This window comes from Carcharhinus amblyrhynchos, chromosome 3, assembly GCF_965287045.1.
Source record: "Carcharhinus amblyrhynchos chromosome 3, sCarAmb.v2.hapA, whole genome shotgun sequence".
NCBI classification, from domain to species: Eukaryota; Metazoa; Chordata; class Chondrichthyes; order Carcharhiniformes; family Carcharhinidae; genus Carcharhinus; species Carcharhinus amblyrhynchos.
This window is the reverse complement of record NC_137326.1, coordinates 115,020,800-115,045,093: the sequence shown is the minus strand read 5'-3', so window position 1 is coordinate 115,045,093 and position 24,294 is coordinate 115,020,800. Positions and strand designations below refer to the sequence as shown.

General features: G+C 41.9%; 1 protein-coding gene across 1 annotated transcript in view; it reads right to left on the bottom strand.

Moving 5' to 3' along the window:
- Positions 1-4,371: 4,371 nt before the first annotated feature.
- The window catches only part of LOC145341246 (NACHT, LRR and PYD domains-containing protein 12-like), a 43,220-nt gene continuing 23,297 nt past the window's right edge, over positions 4,372-24,294 (bottom strand). Inside the window, exons 8-12 of the mRNA XM_080186172.1 lie at positions 21,817-21,933; positions 18,355-18,525; positions 16,626-16,796; positions 9,390-9,557; positions 4,372-4,468 (exon numbers count right to left, since the gene is read on the bottom strand). Coding sequence (XP_080042298.1) covers positions 4,372-4,468; positions 9,390-9,557; positions 16,626-16,796; positions 18,355-18,525; positions 21,817-21,933 — 724 coding nt within the window. The remainder of the gene's footprint in view (positions 4,469-9,389; positions 9,558-16,625; positions 16,797-18,354; positions 18,526-21,816; positions 21,934-24,294) is intronic.

The following is a 24,294-nucleotide window of genomic DNA, read 5'->3' as shown; positions in this document are numbered from 1 at the left end:
CAGCTCACCATGCCAATCGACAGGCACAGTGAGCCGGTCAGATCGCACTCCTGTGTTTCAAGCAATGCATCAAGAAACTTAATGTTTTGTTTTTGGCTGTTCTTTGCAGAATGACACCTTAAGTGACACCTGAAGCACCTGCTAGCTTGTCGCCAGTCATTTTTTTTTGATCCATTCACCTACTCTTGCTGCTCCAAGTCTGTCCTCTGCAGTGGTATCCAGATCTGCTAACAGTACTTTCATCCTTATTCTTTCTGTAACTCTTCCTCTGTATTGTGGTCTGGACAATCCCAAAATGCTGGATTTATTGAGTCCCATTTACTCTTGGGCTCCATGCTGCTACTACACCCCAGCAAGTGAAAGGAGGTGGCTGCACACTGGGAGATGGAAGCTGTATAGTGCGTGAAGGATCTTGAAATGATACCATCAGTAAATGGCAAGGCTGCTGTCTACTCATCTCATGGACATGCCATTGTGCATGGAGTTTGTGGAACCAGATACCACAAGCCTCCTGGTGCCTCAGCCACTCTCCTGATGCTGTTTGCAGCACCCCTGCCACACCTGCTGTTTGAACCTCAACAGTGCATCTACTGGTCACAATGAGGGCTGCCTACCTGTCTTGCAATGGGCCATAGTCTCCTGACCTCCCACCTTCAGGATTCCCCCTAACATTCCTAACTGGATGATAAATGCGGAATGGGCCTGTCTCCTGTAAAATTAGACCAGCTGGAACATGACAGGCAAGTGGGTTGTGAAACCTGAAATTGTTCTAATGTCACATTCCCAACACTCAAAGGAAAACTCAGCCCATAGATTTTATACAAAAATGTTTCCATTACATGAGATCCATGGACTTTTTATGACATAGGAAGGGGCTTTGGTAGCAAAAATGTTGAGAACAGTTGTGCTACTTTGCAAAGAATTGACAACTAAACAAATGGAATATATGAATTTAATAACATTTGAATTGAGCTCACAGTAAAATACATCCATTCATAAACAAAAGATCACTGTCCAACTTACAAAAGTCACAGGGGTTTTTTATTGTCAGCATGGTATATCATAATAAAGTAGAAATGTGCTGAAATGACTGAAAACTTATTATAAACAGCATTATAAATTTCCTAACTATGTAGTCTGTAGTATACATAAAATCATCATTTAAATTTACTAAATAACTTGCACTGGTCATTTTTAAACAGTGTTTCAGGAATCAAAAGCATATTACAAATATGTATCCTTTCTATAAATTAAGGGCTTGGATTTTGTGGTTGATACGATGATGAGCAGTCAGTATTTGCCATCATTACAACGCCAGGGATCTGGTTCAATTCTTGGCTTGGGTCACTGTGTGAAGTTTGCATGTTCTCCCCGTGTCTCCTCCGAATGTCCTGGCTTTCCCCCACAGTCTGAAAGACACACTGGTTAGGTGCATTGACCCGAACAGGCGCCAGAGTATGGCAACTAACTAGAAAGAGTGCAAAAAGGATTTACTAGGATGTTGCCGGGACTTGATGTTGGAGTTATAAGGAGGGGCTGGATAGACTCGGACTTTTTTCCTGGGGTGTAGGAGACTGAGGGATGATCTTATAGAGATCTATAAATAATGAGGGGCATAGGTCAGTTAGATAGTCAACATCTTTTCCCAAAGGTAGGGAGTCTAAAATTAGAGGCCATAGGTTTGAAGTGAGAGGGGAGAGATTCAAAAGGGTCCAGAGGAGTAGTTGTTTCACTCAGAGGGTGGTGAGTGTCTGGAATGAGCTGCCAGAGGCAGGAGTAGAGGTGGGTAAAATTTTGTCTTTTAAAAAGCATTTAGACAGTTTCATGGATAAGATGGATATGGAGGGAAATGGGCCAAATGTGGGAAACTGGGACTTGCTTAGTGGTAAAATTGGGTGGCATGAACAAGTTGGGCCTGTTTCCATGCTTTAAACATCTATGACTCTATGAATAATTATTAACAAACCAAAGATCATTTAACTTTATGGATTAGGGATAATGGCCTGGGCATTAGATTGCATTACATTTGTTTCTCAGATGCAAAATGGGCCAATATAGTGGATGGCACACTGATATTATTCCAGCGCCTGAAATGCACACATTGAAATGGCATCCATTAGACACTTAGGGTTTGCACTGGAGGCATGTAAATACTTCACTACTGGTGAAAAGAGAAGCATGTTGCTAAGGCTTTTCATCTTGCACTCATCAAGACAAATGCAAGATTGGCAAATTTCAAACAATCACACCAATGTATAATACAGGAGGATAGAGTGCTGGTTGTTTGGCAAGTCAACTCTGACTGGTTGAGGCTTTGCCATGGAGAAAATAATGGGAAACTATAGTGACTCTTTGAAATTTGGCATTTGTGCATTTGTCCTGACGCGTGCAGGATGAAAGGTTCTGACAGCATATCTCCTTCTTCAGTAATTTTAAAGTTCCATACTACCAAGAAACATCATTTTAGTACTTAAATAGGGGTTTTATGCTTTTTATGAAATTGGGCTACCCTAGTGCCTAACACAATACATGATAAACTGCTGCACATATCATGGTGCAAACAGTTTAAAAGGACTCCAAAGGAGCATTACTTAAAGGGCTGGTTTACTCAGTTAGGCTGCTGGGCAACATTGATGATGAAAGGTTAAACAAGTTGCATCTGTACTCCTTGGAGTTGAGAAGAATGAGAGGTGATATGATTAAAACATATGAGATTCTTAGGGGATTAGGCAGAGTACATAGTGAGAGGGTATTTCCACTCATGGAGAGTGTAGGACCAGAGGGAATAGTTGCAGAATAAGGGGTGCTCATTCAAGACAGACTTTAGGAAGAATGATAAAGATATGTAGAGGGACGGGTAGTATTGAGGAAGCAGGGGGGCTGCAGGATGACTTGGACAAGTTAGAAAAGTGGGCAAAGAAGTGACAGATGGAATACAATGTGGAAAAGTGTGAGGTTATGCACTTTGGAAGTAGGAATGGAGGCATAGACTATTTTCTTAATAGGGAAATGCTTAGGAAATCAGAAGCACAAAGGGACTTGGGAATCCTTGTTCAACACTCTCTTAAGGTTAACGTGCAGGTTAAGTCGACAGTTAGGAAGGCAAATGGAATGTTACCATTCATGTCAAAAGAGCTAGCATACAACTACAAGGTATGTACTTCTAAGGCTGATTAAGGCGCTGGTCAGACCCCATTTGGAGTATTGCAAGCAGTTTTGGGCTCTGTATCTAAGGAAGGGCATGCTGGCCTTGGAAAGGATCCAGAGGAGTTCACAAGAATGATCCCTGGAATGAAGAGCTTGTCATAGGAGGAATGGTTGGGGACTCTGCGTCTATACTGGTTGGAGTTTAGAAGGATGAAGGGATATCTTATTGAAACTTACAGAATACTGCAAGGCCTGGATAGAGAGGATGTGAAGAGGATGTTTCTACTGGTATGAAAAACTAGAACCAGAGGGCAAAACCTTAGGCTAAAGAGATGATCCTTTAAAACAGAGGTGAGGAGGAATTTCTTCAACTAGAGTGTGTTGAATCTGTGGAACACTGCCACAGAAGGCTGTGGAGACCAGATGAGTGAGTGTCTTTAGGACAGAGATAGTTAGGTTCTTGATTAATAAAGGGATCAGGGATTATGGGGAAAAGGCAGGAGAATGGGAAAAAGAAAAATATCAACCATGATTGAATGGTGGAGCAGACTCGATGGGCCGAGTGGCTTAATTCTGTTCCTATGTCTTATGATCTTATGGTCTAATTTCTATTCTCAAAGAGAATTAAATGTCAGAATAGGCTCAAAGGTCTGAGCAGCTTATTCCTGTTGCTATTACTTATGATCTTACAGTCTAACCTGCTTCATATTTTGTCACACAACATTTGCAGAATTAAGATCATCCTTGTGCACATTCCTAGCACCTGCCTTCTGTGCTTGTTTCATACAATAGCTACAACTTGGGAGTTGAAAAGGTGTGAGCTTCCATTGAAGACAGGTCAGTGGTTGAGATGCGTGACCTTGAGCAACTCCAACCCATGGGAGTGTGACTTCAGACTGCAGCATCTCGACATGTGCCAGAGGCAATCTGTAACAACTAGCTTTGACACAAAAGCCTATTTTATGGCACATCAATCTTAATACATTTATATGCTAAATATTTCAATGTAATTTCATTCCAAGAGTTAAATATAGAAAATTTTACAAGCAGTAAGAATCATTAATTATAAACTAACAATACACTGATATGCCATCTAGCGAGAAAGCAGATGATATCAACTTTTATCAAGTTATTAGTGTGAATTGCAATATACAGTATTGCAATTATCAAATCAATTAAAATGGACACCCAAAGGTTATCATTTTAAAAACATTAGGCAATAATTTATCTTCTTTCAACGACAATCTGAACTCCTGATTTCTTCAGGCTCAGCTCCTTTAATGCCATCTGTCCGTTTGTTGTGAACTGGTTCTGCTCTAATCTATACCAGAAAGAAATATTAAGAAAAATTGATGAGCTGTGCATATTTGAAATAGAAAAGTCACACTACTTCTACTCTTTATTGCCACATTCTACATCTCCCTGTCTTTCCACCTGAGATACCATTAACCTGCCTGAGTGTTAAATAGGCCATTCAAGTCCTCAAGCCTTCAATTCATAGGCTGAACTATACCATTACTCCAATTAACCAGATTTGCTCTTTAACAATTAATACCCCTGCCAAACAGTTGGTTAAAAAAGTGAATAGTGTAAAAAAAAGAGGGGAAGACAGCCAATGTTATTCATATATTTATAAAGAGAGATCGAATAAGTCCAAGGCAGCTGCAGCCAGTTCGTACAACATCACCGGTCGACAGATCCAATAGAACCGTTACTCAAATTTCTAATAGAAACCAAAAAATCATTGGCATGAATTCCAAAACAAAAGGTCGTGCTTGACAACGTAATTGAATTTGGTGAAGGAGTAAAAGGAAGAATAAAAAAATTAATGTAGAGCAAAGAAGTACAGCATACGAACAGGCTCTTTGGCCCTCCAAGCCTGTGCTGATTATGATGCCCTAACTAAACAAAAAAAAATTCTACCCTTACTCAGCCCATATCCCTCTATTCCCTCCCTATTTATGTACCCATCCAGATGCCTCTCAAACGTTGCTAATGTGCCTGCTTCCACCAGCTCCTCTGGCAGTGAGTCCCAGGCACCCACCACTTGCCACATGATAAACTTCCCCTGTACATCTCCCTTAAATTTTCCCCCTCTCACCTTGAATCTACGCCCCTTTGTAATTGAAAATTACATTTATTACAATTACAATTAGGAAAATTAGGAATTACAATTAGGAAAATTACAATTAGGAAAAATCCTCTGACTACCTACCCTGCCTACGCCTCTCATAGTTTTGTAGACCTCTATCAGGTCTCCCCTCAGTCTCCATCTTTCAAGTGAAAGCAATTCTAATTTATTCAAACTCTGCTCATAGTCAACACCCTCAAGACCAGGCAATATCCTGGTGAAGCTTCTTTGCATTCTCTCCAAAACTTCCACACCCTTCTGTGTGTGCGGGGGGGGGGGGGGTGGGTTGGTGACCAGAACGGCATGCAGTGCTCCAAATGCGGCTGAACCAAGGTTTTATATATCTTTTCCAACTCTTATACCTAATGATTTCCCAACTCTTGTACCTAATGTCCCAGCTGATGAAGGTAAGCATGCCATATGCCTTCTTAATCATCTTGGCCGCCTATGTTGCCACTTTTAGGGAACTATGAACCTGTACGTCCAGATCCCTCTGTATATTAGTGTTCCTAAGGGTTCTGTCATTTACAATATAATACATATATAAATTTGATCCTCCAAAATGCATCACCTGACATTTGTCTGGATTAAACTCCATTTGCCATTTCTGTGCCCTAGTCTCCAATCTATCTATATCCTGTTTTATCCTCTGACAATCCCCAGCACTATCTTTGTGTCACCTACAAACTTCGTAATTAGACAACACACATTTTCCTCCAGATCATTTATATACACTACAAACAACTGAGGTCTAGCATTTATCCCTGTGGAACACCACTAACTACAGATCGCCGTTCAGAAAACATCCTTCCACCACTACTTTCTGTCCTCTATAATTAAGGTGTGGAGATGACTGTATTGGACTGGGATAAACACAGTAAGAAGTCTCACAACACCAGATTAAAGTCCAACACATTTATTTGGTAGCAAAAGCCATTAGCTTTTGGAGTGCTGCTCCTTCATCAGGTAAGTTGTCTGATGAAGGAGCAGCGCTCCAAAAGCTTGGGCTTTTGCCACCAAATAAACCTGTTGGACTTTAACCTGGTGTTGTGAGATTCCTTATTCTATAATTAAGCCAGTTCCGTATCCATCTGGCCAGCCCAACCCAAATCCCATGTGATTTTAATTTTTGTACCAGTCTGCTTTGTGGGACATTGTCAAAAACCTCACTGAAGTCCAAAGTTACTAAACTACATCCACAGCTCTCTTCCCTCATCAATTATCTTTGTCACCTCTTCAAAAAACTCAATCAAGTTGGTGGGACATGACCCTTCCTGCACAAACTCATGCACAATCATTTGTAGTCTCACAATTACGGAAAGTGGAGTTACAGAAAAAATAGCAGAATGGATAGCAAGCAGGCTACAAATCAGAACACAGAATTCGAGTTAAGGTCAGCAAAAGAACATAAGAACATAAGAAATAGGAGCAGGAGTAGGCCATCTGGCCCTTCGAGCCTGCCCCGCCATTCAATAAGATCATGGCTGATCTGTCGTGGCTCAGTTCCACTTTCCGGCCCTCTCCCCATAACCCTTAATCCCCTCTCTTATCAAAAACCCATCAACCCGCTTCTTGAAAATATTTAGCGAGGCAGCCTCCACCACTTCAACGGGTAGAGAATTCCAGAGATTCACCACCCTTTGAGTGAAGAAGTTCCTCCTCAACTCCGTTCTAAAATGCCCCCCCTTTATCTTGAGAAGTGATGCTCCAGAAGGGCCATTGCTCATAATTTAAGTAAGCAATTTGGATTCAGGAATCAGAAGTGCAATTTCTAAACATACAAGCAACACCAAATTGGGGAGTATTGTGAATACAAAGGAAGCTTATAACAAAATAGAGGAAAGTATTAATAAACTTGTAAGATGGGTATTTAATTGGCAAATGAATTTCAGCATCAATAAGTATGAGGTAATGCAATTTGGAAGAATAAGGGAGCCAGACACTGCTTGGATAATATATCTAATTCGGAGAGAGGTGAAATGGAATTTAGGTTACAGAAACACAAATCACTGAAAGTAGCCAACTCTGGTTAATAAGGCCATAAAAAATGCAAATTGCACATGAGGATTTATTTCTAGAGGGATAAGATTGAAAAGCAGGGAACTTGGGTGGAATTTACTGCGCAATCCGCTGCATGTTTCATGACAGCAGGAGGTGGCCCACCATTGGCCAAAGGCAGGATTTTCCATTCCAGCCATTGTCAATGGGATTTCCCATTGAATGCACCCCTCATCATCCTGAAACCTGTGGTGGGGGTGTAACCGTCAGTTAGACAGGAAGATCCTGCCGGCACGAAGAGCCAACATGTTCCAGCTGTCATGTTAGACTAGCACAGAACCTGAGTTAGATTCCACTCATTGTTCTGGTTTCCATGTTATTAAAAGCATACTGTGACAGAAATATCGGGAAAGGTGGAAAATTGTTTTACAAGTCTGATACCAGAACTAAAAAGTTATAACGAACAGAGAAAACCAAACAGGTTAATCACTCTCTTCTGCAACAGGCACTGCTGAGAAGCATGATTCCTCACATTGAACTGGATTCCATCTCTTTTCTGGGTTATTTTGGAGAAGATAAGCATGAGGTAGCCGTTCAGGCTCATTAAGTACGTAATAGAAGCCAATTCAAGTTCCAGTCAGCTTCCAGGTTCCCACAGGTGACAGGGGACAGTTTAGGTGCCTGGAATCAGAATCTCTGTGGTCAAGGGACTCGACTCCAAGCAGGCCTGTAAGCCCAGGGTTACAAGTCTAGGACAAAACCATGGCACAGTGGTTAACACTGTTGCCTCACAGTGCTAGGGACCTGGGTTCGATTCCCAGCTTGGGTTACTGTCTGTGTGGAGTTTGCACATTCTCTCCACGTCTGCAAGTTTCCTCTGGGTGCTCTGGTTTCCTTCCACAGTCCAAAAGATGTGTTGGTTAGATGCATTGGCCATGCTAAATTCTTCCTCAGTGTGCCTGAGTATCGTGACTAGGGGATTTTCACAGTAACTTTGCAGTAGTGTTAATGTAAGCCTACTTGTGACTAATAAATAAATAAACATACACAGTGCAAGAAGGGCCACAACACTCTTTAGAGGGCAACCCCGTTCCCTACACAACAGTAGTGGCATTGCCTGTCTGGCATATCTGATTTTTAATTGATGATCTTTTTAAAATTTGAGAACAGGCATGTCCATGTTGATGACTTACTTATCTTCCATCGAAGCTGTTGCTCTGGTAGAAGGTCAATGATTGGCACTCCAGTTTGGAGAACCCTCCTGCCGTCTCTAATTGGATGGAGAACCTGTCCTCTGTCCATTAAATTGTGGTCCCAGAGAAAGTCACAGGTGAGTTATTGTTTCTCACCCCACCCCCCAGGGCAAATTTGGAAACTTTCCCAGCCTCTGTTTCCCACCTCAGGAGGGAATCTTGCCCTGCGGTGTTGGGAAATCTTTCTTCACATATTCATTGAAGTTCATCCTTTGAACTTTTTAGAGAGAAGTGTCATTCTCCAAAAATAAAGGCTGAATACTGAATAAATCTGTGTGAAATTCATTTGTGCACCATGTTAACACAGATGCTAACCAGTTGCAATAACACACTGGATGGAAGTTTTCAAATTTTTTGTGTTGTCTTGGTTGGGAAAAGCAGAGGCAGCCGTCAGTTTCCTTGCTGGATTTTCCTGACATATTTTCAAACACTTAAGAAAAAAGGCAAAGGGGCAGGTCCCATAATGCCTTTCTGATGAGATGAGCTCCGAATGAACCCAACCCACGAGCAACCTCAGCTCCAGAGAGATGAAGGGTGCCACAATCAAAAAAAAGTTAAAATTTAAAAAAACCCTCCCACCAAGTCATGGAAACTGCCCTCCCCACGCCTTGGGGAAATCCTCCCCCCAAGGAAATGGGAGCCTTCCCACCATCCTGCCCAGGGAGATGGCCTCCACGCCAGAGATCTCCCCACAGAGGGCACCCCCATCCATTCCCAGCAGTGCCCAGATACTGCCCCCAGCGCATTTTTCTTTTCCCCCTGTAAAACTTGTGGAATTTGTTGAATAGATTTCCTTCTCAAACCATGTGACAGAATTGGTGCAAACGCAGGCAAATTAAATAAATGGATGATAAACTCACCTTATAACTTCCAGCTTGTTACAGGTCAGAATGAAATTGCAGAAGTTCTGTAAGGAGCTGTTTGTAAATGAGTTCTCACTTAAATCAAGGTGTGTTATGTTCTGTGTTGTGCTGAGTGCACTTAAAAGTTTCACACAGCATGCATCAGTGAGAGATGTTTGCTTTAATCTAATAAGAAACAAAAACAAAAAAGGATGAGATAAAGATCTGATTGTAAAAAGAGATTTTGTAGAGTGATTATGATGGTGTCTGAGGATTTTTCTCATGTTTGCTTAATCTCTTATTAACTACACTTCATAGCCACTTAACAGAATCAGTACAAGTAGATGGCATGTGTAATTTAGGCTCTAATTTCTGATAGATTCAGGAAATACAGTAGTTTCATTCAGGATTGCAAAATGTGGCTGAAATCTATGTGGATGTGAGGGGTGTTAACAGGCTCCATGCTCACCAGTCCTGTAGCCATAAAGCACTGTGGGGCGGCCAAGGAGAGTCAAATGGGACTTCTGACCCCTCACTGGCAAGTGGGTTTCCAATCTTAAGGGGGCTGTCACATACATGGCAAAAGCCAACCGTTGAAGAGTGAACCCCTACTTCCTCCCCACCCTTTGAAGACCTTCATCAAAAATATAAGCTGCCCACTCCCATCTAACTGCCCACACCAAATATTTTATGACATGGGCAACATATTTTTGGTTTGATAACAAGTCTATTTGACCCTTGGTAATTTATTTGAATAAGGGGGTGGGTATAAATTTTGGCACATCCATCCCTGTACTATTGGAGTGGGCTCAGTAAGAAGTCTCACAACACCAGGTTAAAGTCCAACAGATTTATTTGGCAGCAAACGCCACTAGCTTTCGGAACTGGCTGTTCCTTTGTCAGGTGGGTGGGGTTCTGTTCACAAACAAGGCATATAAAGACACAAGCTCAATTTACAGAACAATGATTGGAACGTGAAGCTTTACATGTAATCAAGTCTTAAAGGTACAGATAACGTGAATGGAGAGAGCATTAAGCACAGGTTAAAGACATGTGTATTGTCTCCAGACAGGACAGTTCGTGAGATTTTGCAAGCCCAGGCAAGTCGTGGGGATTACAGATAGTGTGACATGAACCCAAGATCCCAGTTGAAGCTGTCCTCATGTGCGCAGAACTTGGCTATCAGTCTCTGCTCAGTGATTCTGCATTGTCGTGTGTTGGGAAGGCTGCTTTTTTTGGGGTGGGCTCAGGGATGGGTAGAAATATGGTGAGATGGTTGTCTGTTCTATTTTGGTGACCCCTCCTCCCCTCCTCCCCCTGCAAAGCACAGTTGGCAGAGATACATAATACACATAATGTACAGCCCACAGTCTAAAAGCATGCAGGGTTATAGCCACAGAAAACTCTGACAGCACTCCATTGCCACTTCAGTGGCATTATTCCAGAATCAGTCACTGGCATTCCTCTCCCTGTCAGAATCCCTAGAGTTTGAACTTGTATAAATTGTTTGGCATCCAAATCAGCACAACTAGAACACCTGCCAAATGGAAGGGAAGGGAATTGCAATGTTAATTAACAAACAGCCCAAATGGTGAAAGTTTCAACCAAAGAAGCTTTCTAGAATCATAGAACCAGACAGCAAAGATTACATAGGCCTTTCAGCCCATGGATCTATGCTAGCTCTTCATAAAAGTTATCCAATTAGGCCCTCTCCCCTGCTTTTTTTCCACAAACTTGATCTTTTTTCCCACTTCTGTAATACGTCCAATTCTCTTTTGAAAGTTACTATCAAAGTTCCCATCATCCTTTCAGGCAGTGTTTTCTGGATCATAACAACTGGTTGCTTAAAAAGATCTAATCTCTCCTCTAAATCAATGTCCTAAAGTTATTGACCATCTTGTCAGTCAAAACAGTTTCTCATAATTTACCATATTAAAATCCTTCATAATTTTGAATACTTTTATTAGATCTCCTACAATCTTCTCTATTTCTTAGAAAATTACCCCAGCTTTCCTGGTCACTCCACATAAGCAAAGACCCTAATCTTTGGTACACTTTGTCGATCGACATGGTGATGTGGTGGAGAGGCTTGTGCACTCTGACAGTCCCTTGAGCAATGCCATCAGGCGTTCCTTGCTTCTGATTGAGCCACCCATGTGGAAACATCAGAGAGGAGTCAGAAGAAGTAGAGTCCAAAAAGTCCTCTATGGCAGAAGAGGTGAAGGAGGACTACACATCTCACTGGCTGTGAAGGCAGAAGAATGTTACAGCAGCAAGGTGGTCTTGGGCATTGTGGCTCAACATGTCACTGCGTTCTGACCACCAAGCCGGTAAGAAAGTGGTGGAAGCCTGAAAAATCCAACAATATGCTGACGATCATGACATGAAGATTTTTCAAAGTCACTTGGGATATCGATACAGCAAGTTAAATGGATAAAATCCCCTTCATTCACAGATGGTATTTCTCTTCTTAAGAATGACAACATTATAACATTTCCAACAGCTCCTCAAACTTGCAACCACGGTGGGAACTGATACCCTCCAGGCCCTCCCCCAGAATTTATGGGTGAACCACCATCAATGGGGAGCAGCAACAAGCAATCAAACGGATAATAAATATCAAAGCCTGTGGACCAGATGGTACTCCAGCTGAGCTACTCAAACTGGTAGGCCTTTACTCACATCAAGTCTTCATACATTAATCCTTTGGATTTGGGAGGAAGAAGAAGTTCCAAAATGGTCTTTTTGGCAGAGAAATTCAAGAAAAATGTCAAGAGCACCAGGAAGTGTTCTTTACATTCTTCAACCTGAGCAAAGCATTGACTCAGTAAATCATGAGACTTGGGAGGTTAGATGTTCAAGAAGCTTCCTCACAATCATGCAACTACTTTATGATGATCTAAGTACAAATCCTGAGTGGGAGATCTTAAACAGCCCCTTTCAAAGTCTAGATCAGTGTTATGCAAGGCTGTTTGATTGCCTCCATACTAGTTACCATCTACTTGATAGTAGTTATTTAGCTCTTTAAAGATTCTGTGCGAGTATTAAACACCACCTAGGTGGAATATTTTTTAACCTCAATCACCTTGGTGCCAAAATTGAACTATCCACCATAGATGCACATAAGGATCAGTTTGCAATATTGGTGTCCACTCTACACCAGATTTGCAAGCCGATCTTGATCTCTTCAATTTTACTTACAAGAGACTTGTCCTTAGCTTAAAAGTTGCCAAAACAAAACTCATAACAACCCACACTTGGTCAGCAAAATATTCCACCTCCATATATTCTGAAAGAGAGATTCTGGAAGAGGCTGAGCATTTCCCAAGCCTTAATAACTATCTCCCTCAAAAGACTATCATTGATGAAGGTATAAAACCTTCAGTTTCAGCTGGTCAGTTGTACCAGCTCAGTCTTCTATAAACTACAACAGCAGGTCTTTGACAACAAAGATCTTCACAAGTCAACAGAAGTCCTAGTGTACACAGCAGTTGTCATCACTGTATGTCTGTCTGGCAGTAAGACCTGGACTGTTTATCAGTGACACTAAAGAGCTCTAAAGAAATTCCAGCAGCAATGCCTCCAACATTTTTTTCCGAATTCAAAGAAAGAATAATTGAACGAATGCCAGTGTCCTTTTTAAAGTCAGCTCCACAAACATTCAGGCAAAACTCCTGTAAAATTGACTACGCTGGACTGAGTACTGTGTTTGGATGGCCAATCAGGTCTTCTGTTCTCAATTTTTAAATGGTCAGCATTCCAAGGATAATAAAGAAATTCCTTCAAAAACACTTGAAGGCTCCCCTCAACAACAGTGACATTGAGAACAAATGAAGAGCTTATTCAAAATGGCAATATCTTGCCTGACAAGCTGCATCATGCTTTGAGTCCAAAGTCTTAATAGTGAGACAGTGAAGTGACATGGTGGCACAAAGGTTGGCACTGCTGCCTAACAGTGCCAAGTACCTGGGTTCAATTCCTGGTTTGGGTCACTGTCTGTGTGGAGTCTGCATGTTCTCCCCATGTCTGTGTGGGTTTTATTTCCTCTCACAATTCAAAAGACATGCTGGTTAGGTGCATTGGCCATGCCAAATTCTTCCTCAGTTTAACTGAACAGGTGCCGGAGTGTGGCAACTAGGGGATTTTCACAGTAATTTCATTGCAGTGTCAATGTAAGCCTAACTGCGATACAAATAAATAAAACTTAAAAACCACAGGATTGAAATTCTTCATCTAAAAAGGCCAACACTGGTATCTCCACATCATCTAAAAATGACAATGAAATACCAATAATGACAGAAAATGATGGAAAATATCAGCAGATCTGACAGCATCTGTGGGGAGAGAATATAGCCAATGTTTCGAGTCCGGCTGATGAAGCTCTAACGTTGGCTCTGTTTTTTCCCCACAGATGCTGTCAGACCTGCTGAGATTTTCCAGCATTTTCTGTTTTTTGTTTCAGATTTCAGCATCCGCAGTATTTTGCTTTAAATACCAACAAAATGTCTGCCAAACAGTTTTTGACTCGATTTGATTTGTGATTTGAATAACAGCTTGTGAGTGTCCCTTTAAATCTTGTTGAAACTGGTTATTTTCTCATCTGTGGATCCCACATAGAGGCTGATGATTTGTGGGTGAAGCTGGAAAGCTGCAGTGAGTCTGACAATGGTGCCTGAACCTTAATCATGTCACTGGACAATAACTTAAATGTATTTATTTGTCTCCTGCCTCTTTCTGTCAGGAATGCAGAATCCAGGTACTCTTGATAGTTGCGGATCTCCAGTGGTAAACTGACAGATTTGTGACAACAAAATTTCATTTGATTTCTGTCCAATTCCAACAGAAAAATTTTATTGAAAAGAGACGAAAGTAGGTTGTACAAAGCCAATGCAGATCACAAATTGTTTCTGTTGATATCCCTGGGTTACACAGGATTAGATAAAATGTGGCACAATCCCAAAAGTAAGGTATTCAGGACACTTCCAGGAAGGATTCCTGAGGCAGGTTTAAAATTTGTAACAATGTCAACTAAATTCCACTATGATTTTAATAAATACATTTATTTTAAATTGGATAATGCCTCTACTAAAATGATGTGATGGTAATACCATGAAAGTGCATTCTGTGTATAGGAGTTATTATCCAGCAGTTTCATTTCAAAATCCTTCTTATACAACTGGATTGTGACATTTAGCTCTGGCGCCTCAGTGTGGCATATTTAAAGGGTGCATGATGTGATTCTGGAGGAATCTCAATGTGAATTCTTTTTCCTGGCAAAGCCTTCGATATGACAGTAATAGGTGTTTATTTAGCACCTTTACTACAATTAAACACCCTGATTTGCTTCACAGAAGCATTATCAGGGTGGAACGATAGCACTGTAGTTAGCATTGCTGCTTCACAGCGCCAGAGACCTGGGTTCAATTCCCGGCTTGAGTCACTGTCCGCACGTTCTCCCCGTGCCTGTGTGGGTTTCCTCCAGCTGCTCCAGTTTCCACCCACATTCTGAAGGATGTGCTGGTTAGGTGCATTGACCCAAAAAGATGCCGGACTGTGGCGACTAGGGGGATTTCACAGTAATTTCATTGCAGTATTAATGTAAGCCTTACTTGTGACGAATAAATAATAAATAAACTTTGGAAACGGCAAGATGGAACTGAGGCTCAGGATTTGAAATACGCTGGGGTCATTTCTGGAGCAGCAGGTGAGTGTCCAACTCATACCGTTACTCACCTGACAGTGACTATCCTGGAGTTAAAATCAGGTCACAAGTGAATAACTGAATCATTTCAAAAGAATGCTCAAGAATGAGATTGAAGAAATATCACTCAGAATCTCTCCAAAATCACTCTGAGAAAGAACTTTAAATGTTGTCAAAACGATTTTCTATTGCTAAACAGTAGAAAGTGTGAAGAATTTTCCCAAAAATGGCAAAATGTCAGGTTTTTGATTAAAAAAAAGTGGGGAGCATGTTTTGCACCATCAAACTGGAGGGGCAGAGCCCGAACACTCTGGCAAGGCCAGCTCCAGAGATCAGGGCACTCTCTCTGATCTCTGATCTCCAGGGCTTCCCACAAAGAAGATAAAGACTGCAAACCCTCTACCACAGAGAGCCAACCTTCACAAAAGGTTTGGGCCCCACCACCCCCCAAACCATGCAGGCATCAAGATGAGCTGCTGCACTCCCTCCCCCCTCACCTCCAACCATGCCGACATTGGAACTTCCGGCATAGGGCTACACCCCAACTCCTACCTCACAAAACACTCTCCTTAAGCACCAGCAACAAACCACAAGCAACAGCCTCCCTCCCCTTAAGCACCAGCATCAGAGCATCGTTCCCCCCATTCCCCTCCCCCCCCCCCCCCCCCCCCCCCCGCCCTTCACACGCAAAATAGGAAATCCTGCTATGGGTCTACCTGATGCTGCCACACCTGGCCCCAACCCTGACAGTGCCAGACTGCCAGGGAGCAGTGTCAGTGCACTATCCAGCCATGTCCATGACACTGCTCTAAACTGGCCACCCCGTCCCACATCATCACCCCGTCCCTGGCATGGTCATCTCGACTGCTGCAGATCAGTAGTGATTCCCGCTGGCATTATGTCATGCCAGCGGGTGGGAAAAACTCACGTTCCCGGAAGGTATGGTGGCCAGAATTTTCCGGCCTCCCCTCAGTGAGTTCTTCAGCCGTGAGAGGTGGCGTGCTGTTTGCTAGCAGTGGGATCTTCTGGTTCCGCTGCTGTCAATGGAATTTCCCAGTGTAGCCACCCAATACTGCTGAGAAATCCATGGCAGGGATGGCCTTGCATGGGATCAGAGAATGCACCACAAGTGAACAGCAGGAGAATTCCGGTCTGCATTATGCCATTTAATTAGACGTTAATTAATTTAAATTCATTTAAATCGGATTCTTGCTTTTTTGGGCTTGTGGGGGCAGGGCCAGAAAGATCTCATTTTGAGATCTGTCCAGTGCAAATGCAAATTGATCTCTCATGAGAATGTCCAGCCATAACAGAATTTGTACCTGCAGTGGAAAATCTCCACCCCCTTCCAGTGTATCTGAAAATATTTTATGAGTTATTACTGAATGCATAAAATCCAATATTTTTGTAAAACAAAGAATTCAGTAAAATAGAACAAATTAAACAAATGTGTACTATTCATGACAGTTCCAAATTTAAACTTATTGGCTTAATAAGAATAAAATATCTTACAGATGATGTTTGACTGTCAAACCACCAAGATATGCACGTACCCTAGAATTTCCAGTTTGCAGGATGGCTCCTTCAATGCAGCAGACAGTGTACGTACTCCTGAATCACCAAGTTTATTCATGCTCAGGTCTAGCTCTCTCAGTGTCTGGTTTGTGACTAGTACAGAGACAAGTTTCTCACAACAAGTAGACGTTAGCTTTGTATTGGTCAGCCTACAAAAATAAATGTTAACGTTGAGACAGGCATTGGAAATTGTCACACTTTTAATTTCACTGATTGATTCATTAATATTGATTCTGCTGGATAAGCCATTTTTTGCCCTTTGCCATAAATCATGGTTTTTAATCCCCTTTCTGGGCACTCATTCAAGCAGAATTCAACCATGAAATTATCACAAGATGTACAGGGTCCAGTACTTTATAAATCAAAGCTTAAGGTACAAAGACTGGGAAGTTTGATGAAGTTTTGTAAAACATTGGTTCAGCCTCAACTGGCATATCATTTCCAGTTCTGGGTATTGCAATTTAGGAAGGACGTCAAGTTTTCAGAGATGGTGCAGAAATGATGAACAAGAATGGTTCCAGGGACAATGGACTTCAGTTACATGAATAGTTTGGAGAAGGCACTGTTGTTGAAAAAGTTGAAAGGAGAATTAATGAAATGTTCAAAATCGAGTGGTCTGGATAGATACTGGGACTGTTCCCAAGGGTCATGAACCTGAGAATACCACTCAAGGTGATCAGCAAAAGAAACAGTGACAACAGAAGAAAAGCTTTGATATGTAGCCAGTGGCTAGGACCTTGAATGCACTGCATAAGGGATTGGTGGACGCATATTCAATTGTGGTTTTCAAAAAAGAGTTGGATAATCACCCGAAAAGAAACAAAAATTTGCAGCAACCACAAGGGCAGGGCAGTGAAACTAGCTAAATTGATTTTTGCTCAGTGAACCAAATGAGTTTTCTATTACTGTTTTATACAAAACTTTGGTATTAATTGCACTCAGAGATATGTTACAAACTGAAGGTCCTGTCCATCACAATCACTGTTATGTCCGCCTATTTACTTGCTCATTTGTTTCTACCACCTAAGTCATCTTGCTGCTGAAGACACATCTATGTTTTTGTCACTTCTACACTTAATCAACCAATGCTTTTCCTTCTGATCTCCCATCCTCCAATTCCATGTCCAAAGTATACCAGCCCATATCCTATTCCCACTGTGTCCCAGTTAATCCTCACCATAATCCCCATTGATCTGTCCTACAATTTACTAAATTTAAACTTGTTACCTTCATTTCAAATTCTTATAGTCTTGTCCCACATTACGCCAGATACTTCCTTCAGCTTTGTATTTCCTCTTGCACCTCAGCTTTGACTATCACTTCTTGAATGTGAACCCCTTCCTCTGACACAACATCAGTGATGTGTTCTTCAGCCACCTCAAATACATTCCCTCAAATACCTTTCTTCTTCAACCCCCTTTGTACTTCTTTTCAGCATCCATCATTATGATCAAACATTGCTGTGAATCAATGTTTGTTTCCCATCTTTCTGCCTTGTGAGACATATTTGGACATTATGGATGCTTTCTAAATGCATCTTCTGATTGCCGTTTTACTTTAATGTTTTGACACACAGACAAAAATTCCATTCCAACACTAATACAACTATATTAAAAAGCTCACTGCATCAATGCTCCTTCAAATTCTGTAAAGTAAAACATATAGCACATTAATATATACAAATTTGCTTTATAAATCTTTGCTTACAACAATGATTGTATTGAGCAACTTGTGTCCTTCAATGCCGTTGATAATACGTTCATTCCAGAGTCTTGAATAACATTGGAACTTAGATCCAGATAGGTCAGAGTGTGATTGATGCTGATGGCAGAGGCAATTTCTTCATAGTTTTTCTGTGTCAGACTATTCTTGGCCAACCTTTAAAGTAAAAAAAAGTATAAACGCACTTGCACAAAAGCTAAGACAAGAACTGTCCACACTAAGATGGAAGACTTCAGAACTTTGGTGGTTTTTGTTTTGGTAGAAATGTGTTAGAAACTATTTGATCCAAAATGTTTGCTTGTGTTTGTGAAGCTGATCAAGTGGCACTGATCTGATAATGTTATTTTCTGACAGCATGTTATTTGATTTTTGATTTGATTTAATATTGTCACATGTATTAGTGTACAGTGAAAAGTATTGTTTCTTGTGCGCATTCCATTCATAGAGAAGGAAAGGAGAGGGTGCAGAATATAGTGTTACAGTCATAGCTAAGATGTAGAGACAAATCAACTTAATGTAATGCAGGCCCATTCAAAAGTCTGATGGCAACCTTGGAAGAAGCTGATTGTAAGATGGTTGGTACGCGACCTCAGACTTTTGTTTCTTTTTCCCAAAGGAAGAAGGTGGAAGAGAGTGTATCCGGGGTGTGTGGGGTCCTTAATTATGTTGGCTGCTTTGCTGAGGCAATGGGAAGTGTAGACAGAGTTAATGGATGGGAGGCTGGTTTGCGTGATGGATTGAGCTATATTCATGACCTTTTGTGGTTTCTTGTGGTCTTGAGCAGAGCTGGAGCCATACCAAGCTGTGATACAATCAGAAAGAATGCATCTGTAAAAGTTATTAAGCGTTGTAGCTGACATGCCAAATTTTCTTAGTCTTCTAAGAAAGTAGAAGCATTGGTGAGCTTTCTGAACTATAGTGTCGGCATGAGGGAACTAGGACATGTTGTTGATGATCTGGACACCAAAAATCTTGAAGCTTTCGACCATTTCTACTTTGCTCCCGTTGATGTAATCACAGTAAAAAGTCTGACAACACCAGGTTTTAGTCCAACCTATTTATTTGATAATATACTCACAAGCTTTCGAGGGACACCCTCTTCGTCAGGTGAATGGAGAGTTCTGGCCTCAGACAGAGCATATAAAGCACAGACAGTTTAGAGATTACTGATTAGAATGCGAATCTTTACACCTAACCTGCTGTTCAAGACCTGAAGTGGCTGATAATGTGAGTGGAAGGAGCACTGATCACAGTTTAAAGAGATGTGTATTGTCTCCAGACAGTACAGTAAGTGAGGTTTTGCAAACCCAGGCAAGTCACGGGGGTTTCAGATAGTGCGACATGAACCCAAGATCCCTGTTGAGACCGTCCTCATGTGTGCGGAACTTGGCTATCAGTCTCTGCTCAGCGACTCTGCGCTGTCGTGTGTCATGAAGGCCGCCTTGGAGAATGCTTACCCGAAGGTCAGAGGCTGAATGCCCGTGACCACTGAAGTGTTCGCCAACAGGAAGGGAACAGTCTTGCCTGGTGACTGTCGAGCGATGTTCATTCATCCGTTGTCGTAGCGTCTGCATGGTCTCCCCAATGTACCATGCTTCGGGACATCCTTTCTTGCAACGTATCAGGTAGACAATGTTGGCCGAGTTGCAAGAGTATTTACCATGTACCTGGTGGATGGTATTCTCACGTGTGATGATGGTATCCATGTCGATGATCCGGCATGTCTTGCAGAGGTTGCTGTGGCAGGGTTGTGTGGTATTGTGGTCACTGTTCTCCTGAAGGCTGGGTAGTTTGCTGCGAACAATGGTCTGTTTGAGGTTGTGTGGTTGTCTGAAAGCAAGAAGTGGGGGTGTGGGGATAGCCCTGGCGAGATGTTCGTCTTCATCAATGATATGTTGAAGACTCCGGAGAAGATGTCGTAGCTTCTCCACTCCGGGGAAGTACTGGACGACGAAGGGTACTCTGTCCACTGTGTCCTGTGTTTGCCTTCTGAGGAGATCGGTGCGGTTTTTCGCTGTGGCGCATCGGAACTGCCGATCTATGAGTCGAGCACCATATCCTGTTCTTATGAGGGCATCTTTCAGGGTCTGGAGGTGTCTGTCACGATCCTCCTCATCCGAGCAAATCCTGTGTATCCGGAGGGTTTATCCATAGGGAATAGCTTCTTTAACATGTTTAGGGTGGAAACTGGAGAAGTGGAGCATTGTGAGATTGTCTGTGGGCTTGCGGTACAGTGAGGTGCTGAGGTGACCGTCCTTAATGGAGATGCGTGTGTCCAAGAATGCAACTGATTCTGGGGAATAGTCCATGGTGAGTCTGATGGTGGGGTGGAATTTGTTGATATCATCATATAGTTGTTTCAGTGATTGTTCACCATGAGGCCAAAGGAAGAAAATGTCATCGATGTATCTAGTGTACAGCATCGGTTGAAGATTCTGTGCAGTGAAGAAGTCTTGTTCGAACCTGTGCTTGAAGATGTTGGCATATTGAGGTGCAAATTTGGTCCCCATGGCTGTTCTATGGCTGTCCCGTTGATGTAGGCAGGAGCATGTCCTCCACTACGCTTCCTGAAGTTGCTGACGATCTCCTTCATTTGGTTGACATTGAGGGAGAGATTATTGTCATCACACCAGTCCACCAAATTCTCTATCTCATTCCTGTACTCTGTCTTGTCATTATTTGAGATCTGACCCACTACAGTGGTGCCATCAGCAAACTTGAAAATCGAGTTGGTGGGGAATTTGGCCACACAGTCATATGTGGCCTAAAGGACTGTAGAAGTCTAAAAAGTCTAATTTGTGAAGGTTCTTTGATACCTATTTCCACTATGTTTTCCAGGGCAGCTTCAGGCAGTAATATTCCAGATGCACACAAGCACTTATTTTATAAACAGATCCTAATGCAGACATAAAACTGTTACTAGTAGATTTAAACAATGCCTACATTTATCCCAGATGGTCAACAGGATCACCCATGAAGGACCCAAGCCAAAATGGCATCAGGTGCACTTCCATGTTGTTTGAGTATGTAATGTTATGTGACAAAATTTTATATCAAATTTGAAACATGAATAATGTGTGGAACAAATACTAATTTCCACTGCAACATATTGTTGGGTGCACACTTCTGATAATTTGCCTGCTTGAGAGGAATTCAAAATTCACCAAATTAATACAGGTTTCATAGGTGCACAGTCAAAATAAAGCTCATCTCACACTCTGTAATATCTAGAAATGATAACACTGAGTGGGTTATAAGAATGCACAATGCCCGTAATTCTTCCTTATTTGAAAATAAATATGAAACAAAGACATATGTGAAGAGAAGTCTGGCACAGGCTTAATGGGGTTTCAGTGCTTTCTAAGCAACAAACCTCCTATTTAAGCAGCTCGATGGGAAAGGGTGGGCTTGTGTAAAGTGGATAAATAATATATATTTCCAACTTACCCTAGAGCTTTTAATGTGCACTGAGGGTCTTTTAACACATCACTGAGTATTTCAATTCCAGTTTCTTCTAGATATGAGCCCATCATCCCAAAATCAAGCGTAGAAGTGTTATTTAGCCTAAACATACGAGAAAATATATTAATTGTAATTCATATAAAATATTAATGATTGACAGTTGTTTTCCTTGTACTCACGACATAGTTAAGTTGCTCCAACATACCAAAGTGGAAATACAGCGATGCTGAGCAAAATTTAATTCTGGTGTGTCCATCTTTGGGAACATGGGGGGCACGGGAAACAATCATTATATCTGAATGGTGAGATACGAGGTGGGTCTCAGGCCTCATTACAATCATGTTGTTGCGTTATGGACAATAACAGGTAAAGAGGGATTGAAGATCAAGCTGATGTGAAGCCTTAGTAAGTGATAAAGTGAGTGAATTTCTGCCTCTCTACATCACTTTTCTCCTTCAAGACACTCCTTAAAACCCACCACTTTGGCCAAGTTTATGATCATCTGACAGGACAGCAGAATTTTCTGAGCAACCAGCTTCGTGTTTTATATTGACCAGAGGCAAGATCTCCCAGTCCCATCATTGTCAATGGGGTTTCTCATTAAATGCATCCCCACCACCAGGAAACCCGCAGTGATGGTGTACCATTGGTGGGACGATAAGATCCCACCAGCATGAAAACTGGAAAATTTTGGCCAATATTTCCTCATGTGGTTTGATATCAAATTTTGTCTTATGTTCCTGTGAAACCCCAAGCTCTGGAATACCTCTCTCCCTGATCCTCGTGCTGCTGGGGAGCTGCTAGTACCCAGTCCACCCTCCCTCAGCATTGCTCCTCCTCGGAGGCACCATTGAAGACTGTGGGAATCTACTCCATGCCAATTGGTTTCTATCTTTCTCTTTTTGCCATCAATGCAACCAAACATCCCCAGAACAGTACCCTTGGAGCTACTGCTCCCCTTGTAATGAGGCCTGAGACCCACCTCGTATCTCACCATTCAAATATAATGATTGTTTCCTGTGCCTCCTGTGTTCCCAAAGATGGACATACCAAATTTTGTTCAGCATCGCTGTATTTCCACTTTGGTACATTAGAGCATGTTAACTATGTCATGAGTACAAGGAAAACAACTGTCAATGAGGGGGAGGGGGTCATTTTTAGAATGACGCCCCACTCGCTGTTGCTGGCATCCTTACAGATCCCCAACCATTGGTGATACACCCTTAGAGGCCACACCCACTGATGATACACCCTTAGAGGCCTCAGCCAGAGTTTGATAACCATCTCCATTCCCCACTTTCTTCCTTTGCACACAAAAGTCTTTCGGAATAAAAGCAAAATACTGAACTAGCTGGAAGTCTGAAATAAAAACAAATGACAGCTTTGTTATTTAACCTCTATTGCCATGTTCCTATCCCAATCCTTGCACCCCCACTCTTTTCTCAATGGCATGATACTCATCACTTTCTGCTTCCCTTCAGTTCTGAGCAAGAGACATATTTCATTTGAAATGTTAGCTCTGTATCTCTCTCCTAAGGTGCTGCCAGACCTGTTGAGAGTTTTGAGCACTTTCTTTTTTAAGTCTTTCAGAATTCATGATGTGGAGATGCTGGCATTGGACTGGGGTAGGCACAGTAAGAAGCTTCACAACACAGGGTTAACGTCCAATGGGTTTATTTGGTAGCACGAGCTTTCGGAGTGCTGCCCCTTCATCAGGTGAGTCTACCAAATAAACTTGTTGGACTTTAACCTGGGGTTGTGAGACTCCTTACTGTTCAGAATGCTTGGCAGAGCCAACACTACGCTCACTGCCACAACCTGTAACCAGTCAGGACTCTAAAGGCCTGTGTTTCCCATGCATCGTTCATTAAATACAAACTGCGACAGAAAATTCCAGTCAATTGACTTTAAATTCAGATTAATTACCTTATAAACAATCTCAAGTAATTAACATCCTGTAGCCTTGCAGCGAGAAGTACACCCTCCATCATTCTGACCACACATTGGAATAAAATGTGGGAAAGTGTGAGGTTATGCACTTTGGTAGAAAGAATAGAGGCACTATTTTCTAAATGGGGAAAGGCTTCGGAAATCTGAAGCACAAAGAAACTTGGGAGTCCTAGTTCAGAATTCTCTTAAGGTTAATGTGCATGTTCAGTTGGCAGTTAAGAAGGCAAATTCAATGTTAACATTCATTTCTAGAGGGCTTGAATACAAGATCAGGGTTATACTGCTGAGGCTGCATACGGCTCTGGTCAGATCCCTTGTGGAATATTGTGAGCAGTTTTGAGCCCCATGGAGAGGCTTCTGAGGGACAAGATTTACGAACATTTGGAGAGGTTTGACATGATCAGGAATAGTCAGCATGGATTTGTCAAGGGCAGGTCGTGCCTTACAAGCCTAGTTGAGTTCTTCGATAATGTGACTGAACACATTGACGAAGGAAGTGCCGTGGACGTAGTG